This window comes from Marmota flaviventris, chromosome 5 (genome assembly GCF_047511675.1).
Source record: "Marmota flaviventris isolate mMarFla1 chromosome 5, mMarFla1.hap1, whole genome shotgun sequence".
NCBI lineage: Eukaryota > Metazoa > Chordata > Mammalia > Rodentia > Sciuridae > Marmota > Marmota flaviventris.
Window position 1 is genome coordinate 35,961,803 of NC_092502.1, and position 16,369 is coordinate 35,978,171.

Sequence of the window (16,369 nt, forward strand, 5' to 3'; positions counted from 1 at the left end):
TTATGAGTAAAAGAATACATATAGTATGAATTCACTTAAATAAGATTAAAACTAACAAAATACATATTTGGGTGATAAAATATAGAGAAAACAGGGAAATGATAAGGCCAGGATATTAGAAAATTGGAGGTTTAGGGATGGTAAGGGACTTGTGATGGAAAATGAGAGCGGTTTCTGGATTGCCAGTGACATTCAAATCCCTTGTTGGAAACATATTTATCTCATATTTATAATACATTGGTATCTTAAATATTTTAGGTTAAATACACTACATCTTACAATAACTTTTGGATATTATTAAAGGTTGAAAAAGGGAATCTGGCTCCATTTGTTTATTCAGTTTTCTAATTTCCCCCCAACACTGTTTATTTGATTATCAAAACCTTCCTCACTACTTTGTGATTCCAACTTAATATCATATTCAATTCTTAGCTGCACTAGAGAGAGTTGGTAACAGTTGTTATCAACCAATTTGGTCTTGGTTTCTGGCAAGGACCAAAGGACTGGGAGGAGGGCATGGAAAAATTGTGAATGGAGTAAATAAAAGCAAGAGAGAGGTTGAAATAGTCATCGTCATGGGATTTATTTTAAAACAGGAAAATTCTAGCGACGGAACCAAAAAGAGAAAGGAAGTCTGTGGTAGGGTTTGCCAAGTCAGAAAGTAAAGTGTCACCTGATAAAAGGACTTATGAATGAGCTCAGAGCAAAAATATTTGGGTGAGATCTAAAGCTGAGGCCAGACCTTCAGGATCAGGAGGAGTGGTCAACTGTAGTGGTCCAGGGCTCAAGGGTGCAGCTTCCATGGACACCAAGGAGGTAGTAAGGCATCTGCTGAAAGTTTTCAAAGATTTAACACTACTATTTTCAAGTTAAATTTATTACCTTTTTCCTTACTCTAGTGTTTATTGATGGAAGGAGATTACAGAAAAATACGTAGTGACACATTTTGTTGGTCCTTGTCTGCCACGCTCTGGTTCCTTCATCAGCCCACAACCAACTTTTACAGTAACCTGCATTCCTCGCCCGCCGTGATTGGCCCTGAAGAGGGCGGTAGTTGACTTGAAGGGGCTATTACCCTGGACTTGGACTGTGCAAAGGATGCACCCTTGACGGTCTGCGAAGGACTTAGGTGCAATGGACTAAGGCGACGCTGACCCGCCCTCCCCCAGAGCCCCGCCCCGACCCCGCCCCCGGCCCGCAGCCCAGTCGGGGCCCCGCCCGGGCTCGCGCTGCGCGCTCACACTCCCAGCCCGGAGCTGCGGTGGCCGCGCAGGTCCTACCCGCGTCGCAGCGGCCGGAGATGCAGCCGGGCGCCGCGCTGTGCCTGCGCCTGTGGCTCTGCCTCGGACTCCTCGACGGTGAGCGCCGCGAGCCGTCTGCTTGCGCCAGGGTTGGGCTGACCGCTAAGGGGAGCCGCGCGCCGGGGGGCAAGTGGTTAGATGGCACCAGTGGGGTTCGGGCGGGGGACAGGACTGTCCAGGAGCACGGGGGTGCGGACACCGGATGGAGCACGGCGGGTTGGGACTAGGGACCGCCGGGATGAGGAAAGAGCGGGCGGGGACTGCAGCCGGGTCAGGGACGAGGCGACCAGTCTGCGCGTCAGCGCTGGGATAATCCTTGGGATCCCAGACTTCGCTGTACCTTCAGTGGCTCAGCTTCCTTGTAGGCTCGCCCCTTTGGGCTGCATCCTTAACCTGGATCCTTCATTTCTTTATTCACTCCCCCTGCGGAGCTCTGGCGCAGCGCCATTCGGTCCCATGCACTGCGGATTATTCCCTGGGAGCCCTCAGAGGTGACAATCCCCGCCCGACCCCAGACTTGGGTGCGCACTTCCCGACGCCTCGGGGTCAACGCTGGAAGTCCATCCCGGGAGGTCCCCCAGAGGGCGCACCGGACGGGCGTCCACCTTCCCCAGGGCAGGGACTGCAGCAGCAGGGGCAACTGCACGGGAACCAGCAGTCGGGGATGAGGACCCAGGTGCAAAATTAAGATTAATCTCGAGTCTGTGAGCAGTCAGCTTGCAGAAGTGGTACGAGGCCGAGGTTCCCCGGATTTGAGAAGATAGAAGTCTTGAAGGCCAACTGAATATTAAGGCAAAGGTCGCCACCAAAGGGTCTTGTTGAGAATATGGGTAGAGACCCAGACCCAGGGCTGAGGTTGGAGAGAAGTGTCGGGGACAAGGAAAAGAGCGGAGGAGTTGAATGGAGATGCTTGGAAGAAAGCATCAGGGGTGAGGAGAGAATGAGCTGGTGTCTCTGGAAATCAAGAGGTTGAGGAGGGTCTTGGTTTGAGAGAGGAATGCTGGGAGGCCTGAAGGGAGAGATGGAATCTGCACTGTGTTTGCATGTCATAAAATTTAATACTGACTTTACGTACTTCATCTCTTAATTATCACAGTCAATGTCAGACCCATTTTACACATGAAAAAACTTAGACCAAGGACAATAATGTATATTCTCAATGTCCTCAGGAGACCTGTAGAAGGCAAGTAGTTCATCTCCGTCTTTGGGATACCAGGGCTCTGTTCTCTGCTCACCATCTCTATCTTCATAGGCTGAGGGACTGAGAAGAGCAGAGGTGAAGGTGGTATGGTTGAACTTGAAGAAAGGGGGAGATGGACATCTGTCTGAGCTTTTGTCCTCCTGATCAGGGGAATAGCCTTGGACCATTTCTTGCTACCCTATATCCAGCCCAGGGCCAGAATCTCACAGATGCTCAGTATGTGTTTGTTGAGTGACTGAGTAAAGTGTGGGGCAAGGATTGAATAGGGCCCTTGTTGGAGGGCAAGATGAGGAATGGGAGACCTTACACATACACACACACACACACACACACACACACACACACCTTAAAGAGATCCCTCTCAAGCAGCAGGTGACTATACCAGAAGCTCAGGAGGGAGGATGGGCTGGGTAGCTGAAGTGGAAATAGGGCAAGGGGTCCAGTAGGGAACTCTGAGGAAGGGAACCTGGAAGGGGGGGGCGGTCTTCCAGGGAGATAAGGATATTTTGCAAGTAAAGGAGGACCAGGAGAGGCCAGCATGAGTGGGAGGTAGAGGAGTAGAGGGAGATGATGTCATTCCCTGTAGTAAGTGACAGTGACTCTCAGCAAATCATGTTGTGAAGGGAAAGAGAGGGTATTAGCTGAAGGGGTATATCCCAGGCTAGAACTGGGTGTGACTGGTGAGGAGATGCTAATAGAGACAAAGACCATTCCTCCTGAGCCCTGAACCTTGCTTCATCCGTCTTGTTGGGCTGAGGAGGACCTCAGACTGCTGGAGGTGCTATAGCAGGAATATGAACCCCCAAGTGCATGGGCTGGGGGTGGAGCTCAGTGGTAGAGTGTTTGCCTAGCATGCAGGAGGTCCTCAGTTCGATCCCCATCACCCCTAGAGAGGGGAAAAATCCCTAAGTAGAGTCAGGCATCAGGAAAGCCATATGCAGTCAGAGAAGCTTTTTGATTCCCCCAAAGGTGGTTGAACCAGACTTTTGCCTAACCCTGCCCCGAAGTTCTTGCTATGTGGCCTGAGCCCCTCCTTTTCCCTCCCTGTACCTGAGTTTCCCCATGCACAGCTGTGGGACAGGCTGGCAAACAATCAGGGGCTGTATGTGCATAGGCTGGATTTTAAGGATTAGGATCCTGGTCTAGTTTCACAGTCTGGCCCCAGCAGTGTCTCTATGGGAAGGGCAGATGGCAGACAGAAGCCCCAAGATGCTTTGTCTTTTTCAGTTTAGTCTAGAAAAGAGGCTGTTTACACCTCTGAACAGTGGGCAGCCAGCTCTGAGACATGCAGGGGAATAAGGAGACTGCTGGGCAGCCAAATGGGTCTGGCATGAGAATGCTACCCCTTGCCATGGTCTGAGTCACACATGGCCATCCCACTTTCTGTTATACCTGCTCCTCGGTTCTAACCCAGACCCAGGGTACAGGAGTAGAGTAGGGATGAAAGTCAGTGCAAGCAGGTCATGGGGTCTGGGCCCACGTTACTGGGCCCATCTTCTGGCCCTAGTTCAGTGCTCTGGGGACTCAAATGCAGGTGCTGCCCACTTGCCTACCATGCCTGAGGCAACAAAGCCAGTTTGGCTAAAGGGGCCCTGCTCCCTGACCAGAGCACAGTGTCTAACAGGCCCCAGACAGGGTATTACAAGTGCACTGTCTGGTGAACTCCCCAGTTGCCAGGGAAGGAGGCTGCAGTTCTGTACAAGACACAAGCCATTGTGCCTGCTCAGGGTGGTGCTGCAAAGGTTTGGACATGGCACTGAACTGCAGGGGTTACCTATGTGCCAGACTGGCCAGGACACCGACATGGCATCAGATGTCTGTAATCCAGGGATGAAAGTGTTCAGTGGCCCAAGAGAAGCCCAGCTGGTGGGTTGTGAACTGCACAGGAAGGCAGTGTCACTTCCAGTTAGGGACTTCCTGGAGAGGTCTGTAGAACTCCAAGAAAGGGAATTCCAAGCAGGGCAAAGAATACCTCAAAGACAGGAAAGTCCAGATAGTACATGGGGACAAGTGAGTGGTCAAATGAGGCCAGAGCCTGAGATGGGAGTGGGGAGAGACCAGGCAACAGAGAGTGACAGAAACTAGGAGACTGCTGTCCAGGTGAGGCAGGAGTCAGGGAATTGCGAGTGGATGAACCCAGGAAATACTGTTAGTTACAGGATAGTGGAAAGAACAGGAACAGGAGCAGGTCCCTGGCTTAAGCAAACAGGGTGGATCCTGAGACAATTTATCAGATGGAGAGGAGCAAATGTGGAGAAGCATGGCCTTCAGGTGGAGGTATCCAGTGCGGACTTCCCAGGAGACCCCAGGTGTCACAACTAGGCAAGATAAAGAAGGAGGAAATTTGGGAGCACTTGAGTGCCATGGGACAGAAGGGAATGGGGAGTAGAATGGGGCAAAGAAATGAAGTCTTAGCATGACACAGAACTTCCTCTCTGTGTCTATCTTACATCTCTCCTGCTGCCCTTTGGGTGTTTTCCTCTACAGGATAGGTCTTTCTCCCCAAGGGCTTACCCTATGCTAATCAGCTCTCTGAGATGCACCCGCCCCCTATGGGGCCAACCTTGGACTCCAGAAGGAAGGGCTTGCTCCACTAGCCCAAGAAACTGGTCCTTATCTGGGGAGAGGGATGAAGGCCACGGAAGGTTCACACCTGTGTTTTAGAGCAGTCTCTTGGGGGCAAGCAGGAAGGCAAATTTCAGAAAGATGTTGGAAGCAAGAGTGGGGATGAGGCTGAGTAGGAGGACTGGACCCGTGGGCAAAAAGAAGAGTTCAAGGAACCTCTCACACTCTAGGCGGACCATCATTAGAGAAGCAGCCGACATATCCCAGCTGGAGCCAGGGATTCCTGACTTTCGTTCCTTTTCAGACACTGGCTTCCTCTGGGATCTGGGTTTTCCGGTTATGCGGAGGGGACAAGTCTGGGAGCAGGAAGGTGCGGGCATTCCATGCTGGAGGAGGATCAGGGCGCCTGCCCTGCTCCTGGTGGGCGGAGCATACAGCAGACACGCCCCCCAAGCCCCGCAGCTTCTCCTCTGCCGACGCCACTGGGCTTAGGCAGTTGCAGGTTTGGGTGGCAAGTCGGGGAGCCCCCGCCACGTGGCCGGCAAGGTCAGCAGGGGTTCATGGGAAAGGACTTGTCGGTCATAGAAGAGGACATCCTGCCTGCGTTTCCCTCTTCCTGCAGCAGGAGCTGGTGGCCCCGATTTAGCAGCACTGGGGGGCCACCTCGAAACCAGCTGGACTGTCTGATAACACAGCTCGTCCTGTCGACTGGTGAACGGAGTCCTGACCCCAGAGAGGCCAGGGTAATGGCCTGACACAGCTGGCTGCACCACAGCAGCCCTGCACCAGGTGCTAGCATCTGCTAGGGTCACCTCTATTCCTTAAACCCCTCCACTAGGTACTCAGGCAGCCCACATTCAGAGGGAGAAGGGGGTGTCAGTGTGAGACACACCCTCACAGTCAGTGTGAGACACACCTCACTAATGGTTCATCAAATTGCTTCACACTAGGGTGTGTGCAGGTTTTAGCTTTGTGACAAAAACTTCATTATGCATCCCGCTTTTTTGTTGCTGCTGTTGTTTTGCAGTCCTGAGGAATCAAAACCAGGATCTCCTGCTTGGTAGTCAAGTACTGTACAGCTGAGCTTCATCCTGAGCTCCCATTTTGCCCATTTTGAAGATTAGGAAATTCAGGGCAGAGGAGTGAAGTGGCTAGATGCTAGGTGACAATGGGGAATTGGCTTATTTGAAGGAGGTGATGGATGTCTGGCCCCAGATGGCATGGGGACCAATGGGCAAAAGGAGAAAACAGCAGGTAGTTGTCCCCATGCCCCAAGGAAGGCCTTAGAGAGATGGGCAGGTGGGATCCTAAATTTATGACCACTTCTCAGACATTGTTACCTTGATGTCCTGGCACGCCCCAAACAGTAACATCTTGCCCCAGGGTCTGCTTCTTGCCTGGTGTGGTTACTTCAGTGCATGGCATCTCCGCCTTTCTGGGTAGTGCAGGCCTCACCTCCACACCTCTTCTACATTATATACAGTCTTTTTTGTTCCTTGGATTCCCAGAGCCAGTCACAGGTCAATCACCAGCCAAGCCCATGCTGGGAATGCTACAATGAAAAGACAAACAAAAGTCCTGACCTTGAACAAAGGAGTTGTCAAATGTAATAAGCCAGCCTCTACCAGGACCTGCAGAACAGTTCAGGAATCCTGTGGAGGGACCTCAGTGTGTGACCCTGGGGGTGTGGCATTGGGGCTGAGATATCAGAGTAGAGGAAGGGACTGTCCCAAATATATGGCACATGGAGGGCAAAGTCTCTGAGGCTGAAGAGGGCAGGGGGTGGGTGATGGGGAAGCCACCAGTGCACTCAGATTTCACTCAGGCAACAGGGAAGCAGGGAATGGTTTTAGGCAGGAGAGGGACTTGTGTCATAAAAAGGTCATTTCATTGCCTGGTTAGGACTGGACCAGTGCAGATACATTGGTGTGGTGATCCAGGAGAGATGTACTGAAGCTGGACAGACAGTAGGGTAAAAAGGAGGGTAGATGGTCAGCTCCAGAATGTCTAGTGGAGGCTGTCTGTCCATAAGGTGTCCATTGCAAGGTCTCTGAACACTATAAGTACAAAGTTCTCTGACAGCAAGGCAAGGAGAGGAGAGTACAGCATCTTGGCACTTCTAGCCACTCTGCCATTGGTACCCTCCTCCTGAGCTAGCAACCTCCGACTCCGTCTGAAAAACCCATTTCAGCTCTGAGAATGGATGTGATATGTGACCAGTTGGTTCTGGGGGAGGAGGAAGGTTAAGAATGCCTGGTGGGATGGCCATCACTCAGATGGCCTTCCTAGGGGATTGGAGAGCAGTATTTCCAGGGGTTGCAGAAGAAAGATGATTTGATCTGCTAAAATCCTTTCTATTTCATAAACTACAGAAATGCAAACAATGCTGACATCCATAAAAGTAAATAATAGCTTTCTGTAATCTGACTCCCAAAGATAATCCATGATATAATGTACTTTTGGGCAAGTTGACCTCTGTGTGGCTTAGTTTTCTCATTTGTACAATGGCAATAACAGCACCCAACTCAGGGCGGGTATTAAAACGGTGTAGGATGTACAAGTGTGTAGGACTGTTTTGGCACATAGAAAGTGCTAAATTTGCAGTTGTTCTTGTGATACAGGATGTATTAGTCTAAGCAGAATCTGGGGGTCAAAGTGTATAAACATTTTTTATCATTACTGTGTGAGTGCCTATTTCTCCACATCCTTGCCAACATTGGGAAGTATCATTCTTTTTAATACTTGCTCATCTGGTGAGTGAACAGTTGTGTGCTCCATGGGTCCAGATGTCCTCACAGTGATCTGGGTTTAAAGTCTGGGGTCCCTAAAGGTCCACCAGGAATGGAATGCAGAAGAGCTGCTATCAGGGAGGCTGGGGAGAGCACAGAGTGGAGTTGAAATCCCAGGGAGAGCCACTGCCGAAAGGAGAGAATGAGCTAGCGAACAGGACAGGGGCCCGAGGCTAAGCCTGTGATCCTGGGCTTTGCTATGTGGCCTCATTACCCCACACTATGTTCCATCCTTTCCAGCTGATTGTCAAGGGCAAATTCAGGACAGAGGAGTGAAGTGGCTCACTAGATGCTATGTGATAATGGTGAATTGGCTTATTTGAAGGAGGTGATGGATGTCTGGCCCCAGATGGCATGGTGACCAATGGGCCAAAGGAGAAAACAGAAGGTAGTTGTCCCCATGCCCCAAGGAAGGCCCTAGAGAGATGGACCGGTGGGATCTGCCTTTGCATACAACCTTCTAATTTATGTACTCCCCTCCTGGGCCAGCAAGCTTCAGTATATGAAGCCCAAATCAGCTCACATGAAAACCCTCCCTGCCCCACAATCAGCAAGGTTTTCCCAGATGCCCTATCTCCATGCTATGGCCACAGCATGCTAGAGTCACAGTGAGATGTGGCAGCTATGATAAGCCAAGAATTTAGCAGACAGGTGATAATAAATATTCAGTGTACATGAACCAAAGAAAATTTACTCTTGTGGTGTTTTATTGTTTCGCAGTACTGGGGCTTGAACCTAGGGATATTTTACCAGTGAGCTGCATCCCCAGAGACAGGGCCTCATTAACTTCCCCAGGCTGGCCTTGAACTTGTGATCCTCCTGCCTCAGCCCCCCAAGTCATTGGGATTATAGGCGTGAGCCACTGTACCTGACTTTTACAGTGGCTGTTAATGTGTTATTTTGCTATTGATGACCTGTGTGGTTCCTAGTAATCTTGGGAACAATCTACATTTCACACACGTGGGGAAAATTAGGGGCTTGGAGAGAGGAAATGAACTGCTCAAGGCCATATAACTAGAGAGTGGAATTGTAGGGTGCCCAGCTGCGTTCACAGAGCTCTAAGCACACACTTGAAACAGCCCCTCCTGTCCCTGCTGACTCTGTCCTACAGGGTGGGAGGTGAGGAACTGATGGTCCCTTGACGCTCACCTTTGAGCTCTAGAGACGAAGAGCTGACACCAGGTCTGGAGAAATTTAGGACAGAACACTTCCTCCTTGCCAGATATCTATACAGGTCTGTCCCCGGGAGTGAAGAAAAAGGATTTTGGTTCAGGTCTCTTCCATTCTTCCCAGCCCCAAGACCAATACACAGTGACCCTGACCCCCTCCCAGCCAGCTGTTGCCCATCACCCATATCATAACTTGCCTTTAGTGTGCACCTGCTGCCTAGCCCCTGGCTGCCTTTGTCTTCCTGCCCTGTCACATCTGCCCAGGAGAGTGTGTCATACTGGCAGGATTGGCATAGGCCCCCTATCTCCAAGTCACTCAAGAGAGAAGGAGAAGAGGAGCCAGGCCCAGGGTAGCCACAACAGAGTCATGCTCCCTGTTCCCAAATGGTCTTGATGTCATCCTGTGTCACCCATAATGGCCCTGGAGAACAATCCATGTGCTGTTGACATCCCAGCCCCAAGGAGCCCCCAGATGACATAAATCCTCCCTGTGCTACAAATCAGGGTCAGTGTGGGAGGTCAGTGCTCTCAGCTTCAGGTGTCAGGGCAGTGTGCCTGGGTCTGAGGGCAGTAGCAACAGTTCACCAGGCACAGACAGCAAGGGAAGACAGAGGACACAGCCTGAGCCCTGAGATGAAGGTGGGCAAGCCCTGGTATGCTCAGCAGGTGGACTCTAGGAGTGGCAGAAGCTTTGAAAAACCAACCAGGAAGGGGGTGGAGGATTCTTGGGACCCTTATCCTCCTGAAAATCAGGCTGAGAGTATGCAGATCCAAGTGGCCAGGAGAAGCCAGGAAAGGGTCCTGAAGCCATGCTGCCTCTAGGTTGGAGGCCAGGAAGGAGGTTTCTGGGGTCAGGGAGGCACGGAGCCAATGCTCAACCTTATAGCAGGATATAGGGGACAGAGAGATATTAGGGTCAGGGTGGGAGCAGCTGCAAAGATGCACCTGTTGACCCTTTGCCTTCTCCTGCCAGCCCTCCTTCCCCCACTATTCTGGGACCTGGACCTGGCCTTTCTTTGTTGACTTTAGTGATCAAGGGAGCTCTCTAGCAATGACTCAGAGCCCAGGCCTTATCCTCTTGCACTGGAAACAGGACCAAGACCCTGATACATTGGAGTGTGTCTTCAAATTCTGTCCAGGTGGCCCCGGAAAGAATTTCCTGGGGAAATGTAAATTCTATACATAGCAAGGGATATGGGACTAACAAGTTTGGAACTGAGAGAAGGGATAGGAACCTCCTTTATGGCACCTCCCAGAGCCACGCTGGGACATCCATGGGATAAAAGTAAAGTCTTGCTCTCTCTTAGCAGTCTTCATGCATTTCGGTGGGTTTTTCCTCAATTTCTCAGGAAGTTTCCTTTGAAATATAGTATTGGTTGTTTAAAGGACTTTACTTACAGCCAACCTGGCCACGGATCTACACAGAGGATCAGGACCCATAAAGGGAGTGTGATGGGGGCAGCTGGGGGATCAGAGGCCCAGGTACCCATTGACTTCCTGTGTGGACATTCCTGCTTATTAGGTATGAGGGGTCTCTGAGGCTTTCATTTGAAGGACTTCTCTGCTCTTTGCCTTTGGAAAGCAGCATTGTCCTGGAGCAGGGATGGCCCTGAACTCAGCTGGACCTGGGCTTCTATACAGCTGCTAGGCCACCTACAGCTATAAGGCCTAAACCCTTGATTTCTTCATTCATTGACTACATTTATTATGATCTCTTCCTCCCTTCCAAGCTGTTGTGAGGACCAAAAGAGACAGCGATGACTAGGCCAGCTTCCCACTGCCTGGCTCATGTCCAGCACCTAACCCACCATGGGACTTCCCTCCACACCCTGCCTGCCACTCATCAAGGGATACTGGTGTGCCCCAGGAGAGGCTGCAGGACCCCTGAATGCTGCTTACGCAGACTTTTGTGCCTGTGGCTGATGCCTGGGACTCTGTGGCCCAAGGCCGTAGGGCGTCCCAGAGCTGCTGACAGCACAGAGAAAAGGAGGTGTGCACTCTGGCCTCACTGACCTCAGTCTGGCGCCTGCCCTGACTGCTCTACTGCAGGCTTGGAGGCCAGGGCCCTGCTGGCCAGGGGAAGGAAGAAGTCAGTTCCTGGGCCAGAAACAGGAAGGCAGGGGGAGTGCGACAGAGGCCAGGATGACAGCGCTTCCTGGTGCGGGAAGGGAAGGACAGTGGAGACAGACAACAGCCAGGCAGGAAGGATGCACCTTCTTTAGGGCTGCAGGTGGGGGCTGGGCAGCCATGTAGCCTCTGGACATGGCAGCTCAGGCCTGTATCTCTTCTGGCTGCAGAGCTTCTTGAGGTTCACATTGTCATCAGACATCAGTGACTGTCCTTTAAAATTGCAAGCATCTTTTTCAAAGGAACAACAGGGTCTGATACAGTTTCAGCCTGAAGAAAGGCCTCAGAGGTCTGTTTAGCAATCCATTCATCCATTCATCAATCTAACCATCTGTCCATTCATCCATCTGTCAACCTCCACCCATCCCTCTTTCCCTCTGTCCACCTATCCATCCATCTATCCATCCATCTACCCACCCATCTATTCTTCCATCCACCCACTAGTCTGTTCATTTATCCATTCTTTCATTTACCTGTTTCTCCATTAATCCATCTATCTACTCACCCATCCAACTATCTGTCCTTCCATCTACCAATTCATTTATCAATCCATTTTTCTGCTCTCTGTCTGCCCATTGATCCTTCCTTCCAATCATCCATCCATTTAGTCATTCAACAAGTAATTTATTGAACCTTTATCCTGTGCCAGGTTCTGAGCTAGGCACCAGGTTGGGTAGAAAATAGTACCTTGGTACTTACCCCACCAAAACTTAATGCCAGCAGGAGACATTGACAAACACAACTTAAGCAAATAACTAAATAAGATAATTACAACTTATGATCAGAAGAATAGAGCAAGAATCCATGAGGCTGAAATGAAGCCTAAAGAGGGAACTTATGTTTTTGTAAGGATGTGCAGGTTCTGTCTAAGCTGAAGCCTGAAAGTGAGAAGAGTCCAGCCGTACAAAGAATAGGTGAGGAAGCCCATCAGGAGGACCAATGTTGCAAAGGCCCTAGAGTATGAAGGAACATGGGATGTTGCAGAAAAATGTGGAGATCATGGTGGCTGGAGGATGTGAACATGAAGTGAGAGAGGACCACAAGGACTTGAAGAGCCGGTAGAGGCCAGGATTTAGTCAAGAGTTTGGATTTTCCTGGAACTGTAGTGGGAAGTCACATACAGGATTTAAGCATAAGTGTGATGTGGTCCCTTTGTTTTTTTTTTTAAATATCACAATGACTGCATGGAGAAGAACTGTAGGAGGACATTCACAGGACCAGGAGGTGGCTTTGGGGCAAATGCCACTGTGCAGGCACCCATTGGGAGAGCAAGGGCCAGCTCTGGAATGCATCTAGCCTGCATCTGTTGTGGATGGATATGCTGGGGAGGGACAGGCACTGATCCATAGTGATTCCCATTTGGAGAGATTGGAGCTATCAGGGAAGGGACTTTCAGCAGAGTGGAGGAAGTCTAACTCTAAAGTTTAGCATCAGAATCATGGAACTCAGGGTGTCTGCAGGGTATCCACATTGACAGAGCAACTGAACACCTAAGGCTGAATTGAGATAAGTGATCTGGGCTGGAGATAGAGGATTTGAAGGTATCTGGACCCTTAGGATATGGTAGTTGGGAAGAAAAAATGAGAAGCAACAGGAATTAGTATTGGGCAGAGGGAAGGAGAAAGATGAAAGGAGAGTGAGGTCACAGGAGACAGGTCTGCTCCCTGCCCTTGAGTGCTCACTGGATCTGTGGGGTCACTGGAGGCTTTGACTAGCAACTCCCTTTCCCCCTCTAAAGAGAGGGTGTTCGCCACGTGGATGCACAAGTGAATGTGGCTGGGGGGTTGATGCTACTTGAGAGCTTTGGCTCTGAAGGGAAATAAGAAAAGGGGTAATGGCTAGGAGGGAGTCTGAGACCAAGGAATTGTATTGTTTTGTTTTGACGATGGGAGATGATTCCATAGAGAAAGAATGGTGATCAGAAGAGAAATAAATTGTTTGTGGGAATCAGGTCCAGGGGGTTGGAATCCTGAACATGATGGAGAGTGGCAGAGGGAACACCCTGAACTCCATTAACGAGGGCCTGTTTGAAGTCTGAAAACAGGAAAATCAAGGGGAAGCAGCCTGCATGAGGAGCTTTGTGCTGCAGTGCTGAGCCACTTGGGAATATAGTAGTGTCACAGGGTTGAAATAGAGGACAAGCAGACAATCAGATTGATGGGCCAGGACAGAGATGACACCAGGAGGGTGCTGAGAGGTAAGGAGGGAGGAAGCAGTGGGGCCTTTGCTACATCTGAAGGGTTTAGCAGGTGTAGAACAGGACACCTGGGCTAGAAGAAGAGGAGGGGGAAGAGAGCAAAATGGAGGAAGTCAGGCATTCAATGATGGCACGATTTCTGGTGATGACCATGTTCAGGGCGTGTCCCTGGAAGCCAGTGGCTGAAGGGGAGAGGACGGGAGGACTCAAAAGGCAAGGATGCTGGTGAGTCACCACGTGGATGTTGAAGTAATGGAGAATGGCAGGAGTTGGGGTGGGAAGGGGGATGGTGAGCCAGGAGCTACAGTCAGCAGAGAATGAGGGGAAGTGACCAGGAGAGAAGTTGATGACAGCTTTAGTGGGCACAGGGTGGTGCCATCAAAAGCAAATGCCTCATAGGGGTTGCTGTGGGGAGGAGAACTGGCCAAAAGGAATTCTCTGGGCGTAGGAATCTCCCCTGTGGCAATGGTATCCTCAGAAAACCAGGGTTCACAGTAAGACAGGAGGGAACAGGAAAGATCGTACTGTTTGGCACAATGATGTGGTTGCTTCCACTGGTGGGATGGTGCTGATGGGAGGAAGTTCTTCCCCCATCCATCCACCCACCCTCTCCCATCCAGCCACCACTCATTCCCATTCATTTGCCCACCTATCCACCCATCCATTTATTCATCTGATGACCCATCATTCATCTATCCCTTTCTCATCCATCATCCATCAAATCATCCTTGTATCCATCTCCTGAGTCTTTGTTGCACATCTCCTGTTTGGGGGCTTAGGAAGATGAAAACCGTAATTCAGTCTGATTAGTGTTTGGGAGCCCCAAGGAGGGTGAGGCAGAAGCTGCCTAAATGATGATGCCTGCTCTCATAGGGAAGGGACATGTGACCTGAACCCTAAAGAGGGAGATCCACAGGAGGAAAAGAAATGGGAATGTCCCAAGCAAAAGAACGAATGAGCAAAGCAAAGTCTTCAAGATATGAAAAACCTGGTACTTTGAAAGTGTAGTGAGAAGTCCTGAACCTCTTGAGATTTGAAGCTGGGGAAAAAGGAGAGGCCAAAATGTCACTATTTATCTGCTTTATCTTAGAAGCTAAAGAGAGCCACCAAAGAAAACGAAATTGACAACTTCTACAGCCCTACAGCTGGCAATTACCTGGGGCTTGCTCAGATGTGCACTTCGGGGTAGGGGGAGCTATGGTCTCCCCAGGGTCCTAGCACAGTGCCCCAGACCTCAGTGTGGGGATGTCCTCTCGCCCCGGGGAGGAGACACATGTAGCTGAGGCAGTGGCTCCTGGCTGAGGCAGCACTCCTCTTGTGCTCACATGCTGGCCTCAGGCCTGACTTCCAACTAAGTCCAACTGGGAGGGCAACAGTTCTTTCACACCTACTGGTCCAAACCCACGCCCATCATCTCTCCCTTCTTATGTAGCTCAGGGGACAGACCACCATTCACTTGGTTGCCCACATATTTGCCCCGCTGTCTGCCTGGCATAGCCTTGTTTACTTTTCACTGACTGGAAAATTCTACTTTGCCTTGGAAGCCCAGTCCAAAGTGCTCCCCTGGGGATTCCTTCCTGGCTCCTCACTGCTCTGAGAAGGTTACTCCTGTCTGGGGGTCCCCCTCCCCTGGTGACAGCTCTCTCCCCAGCAGCCCCAGGGAGTACAAGTAAGGGGCTGCTGAGTGCCCAGGCCCTGCTCACATGCCTGAAAGGGCTCCGCATGGGAAGGAGGCTGCAGGGCCCAGGGCCATCTCTCACCTCAGGACCCCAGTACAGAGTTGGCTCCAAGGACAGGGATATTGACCTGAGTGTGAGGAGGTACAGTCCCAGCAGCTGGCCAGGCAAGGGGATGCCTTCTTAGAATGGCAGCTCAGTTCACCTGGAGAGCCTCATATTCCCAAACGGACAGTAAAACTAGATGCTTGATGAGGACTTTTCTGCTCTGACCCTTGGTGCAGTGGTGCCTAGAAGAGTTTGACCAGGAGGGGGGATGGGGAGGAATGGAAGAAGGGAGAGGCCAGTGAGTGCTGACTGGGGGCTATTTTCTACACGATGCTTAAATGAGACCTTGGCGTGTGGAGTGTGATATCCTGGTACCACTTGGTTGTATGGCTTGGGGTTAAGGTGTGTAAAACCATTTATGGTGGGGCTTCCCAGGTTCCACCCCACCCCATTAGCATGGCAGGACCCTAGGGCTTCAGAAGCTGAGGAGCAAAGGAATTGGACTTTGGCTCCAATACTGGGGAATCTGTGAGACTAGAAGGGCTTGGGGATAGGAGAATGGGCTCTGCTCCCCCCAGGAGGACAGGGACTTGGGGGAGGGACAGGACACAGCCCTGGGCCTCTAGCCATACAGTCCTCCCTTCCTGTTGTCTCAGGATGGTCCTGGCAGGATGCATCTGCCAGAGTTCCAGGCCCAGACCTCCCCCAGAGTTTGCTCCCACCCCCACCAGGATCCCACTCTTCCACACACATACATTTGTGTATACGCAAGAACATGAACCACAGATGTTTTTACACACCCTGACCCCAAGCCACACAACCAAATGATCAGGACAGCACACTCCACACACCAAAATCTCATTTCAAAACATACTGAAGACACACAAAGATGCACTCTTGCACACACATACAAAGCTACATATACCACCCAAAGACAGATTCACATGCCCAGGCCCACAGATACAGACATGCACGTGCCAAAGACCCACACCTGGCAACACATGCATGCAAAACACACACACACACACACACACACACACACACACACACACCACAACACCCCACTACCCCACCAGGAGGAAAATAATACATGCAGAGCTGGAGGGGAGGAGGGCTGGCATTCTGGTAGGCAGAGGGGCCTGAACCCAATCAGCCTGCGGTCATCTAGGGCTGAGGATGGGTACTTAACCACGTCAAGCAGATTTACTTGTGCATCTAAGGAACAGTTCTACAGGAAGACTTGAGGGTGTTGGGTGGAGGCCTGGGCAGGGAGAGCCCCCTGAGGCTGGGGCAATT

At 50.9% G+C, this 16,369-nt stretch overlaps 1 protein-coding gene across 1 annotated transcript in view; it reads left to right on the top strand.

Moving 5' to 3' along the window:
* The first annotated feature begins 1,260 nt into the window (after positions 1 to 1,260).
* Positions 1,261 to 16,369, top strand: part of Flt4 (fms related receptor tyrosine kinase 4) — a 44,739-nt gene continuing 29,630 nt past the window's right edge. The window contains exon 1 of the mRNA XM_027953336.3: positions 1,261 to 1,358. Coding sequence (XP_027809137.2) covers positions 1,301 to 1,358 — 58 coding nt within the window. The 5' untranslated portion in view covers positions 1,261 to 1,300. The remainder of the gene's footprint in view (positions 1,359 to 16,369) is intronic.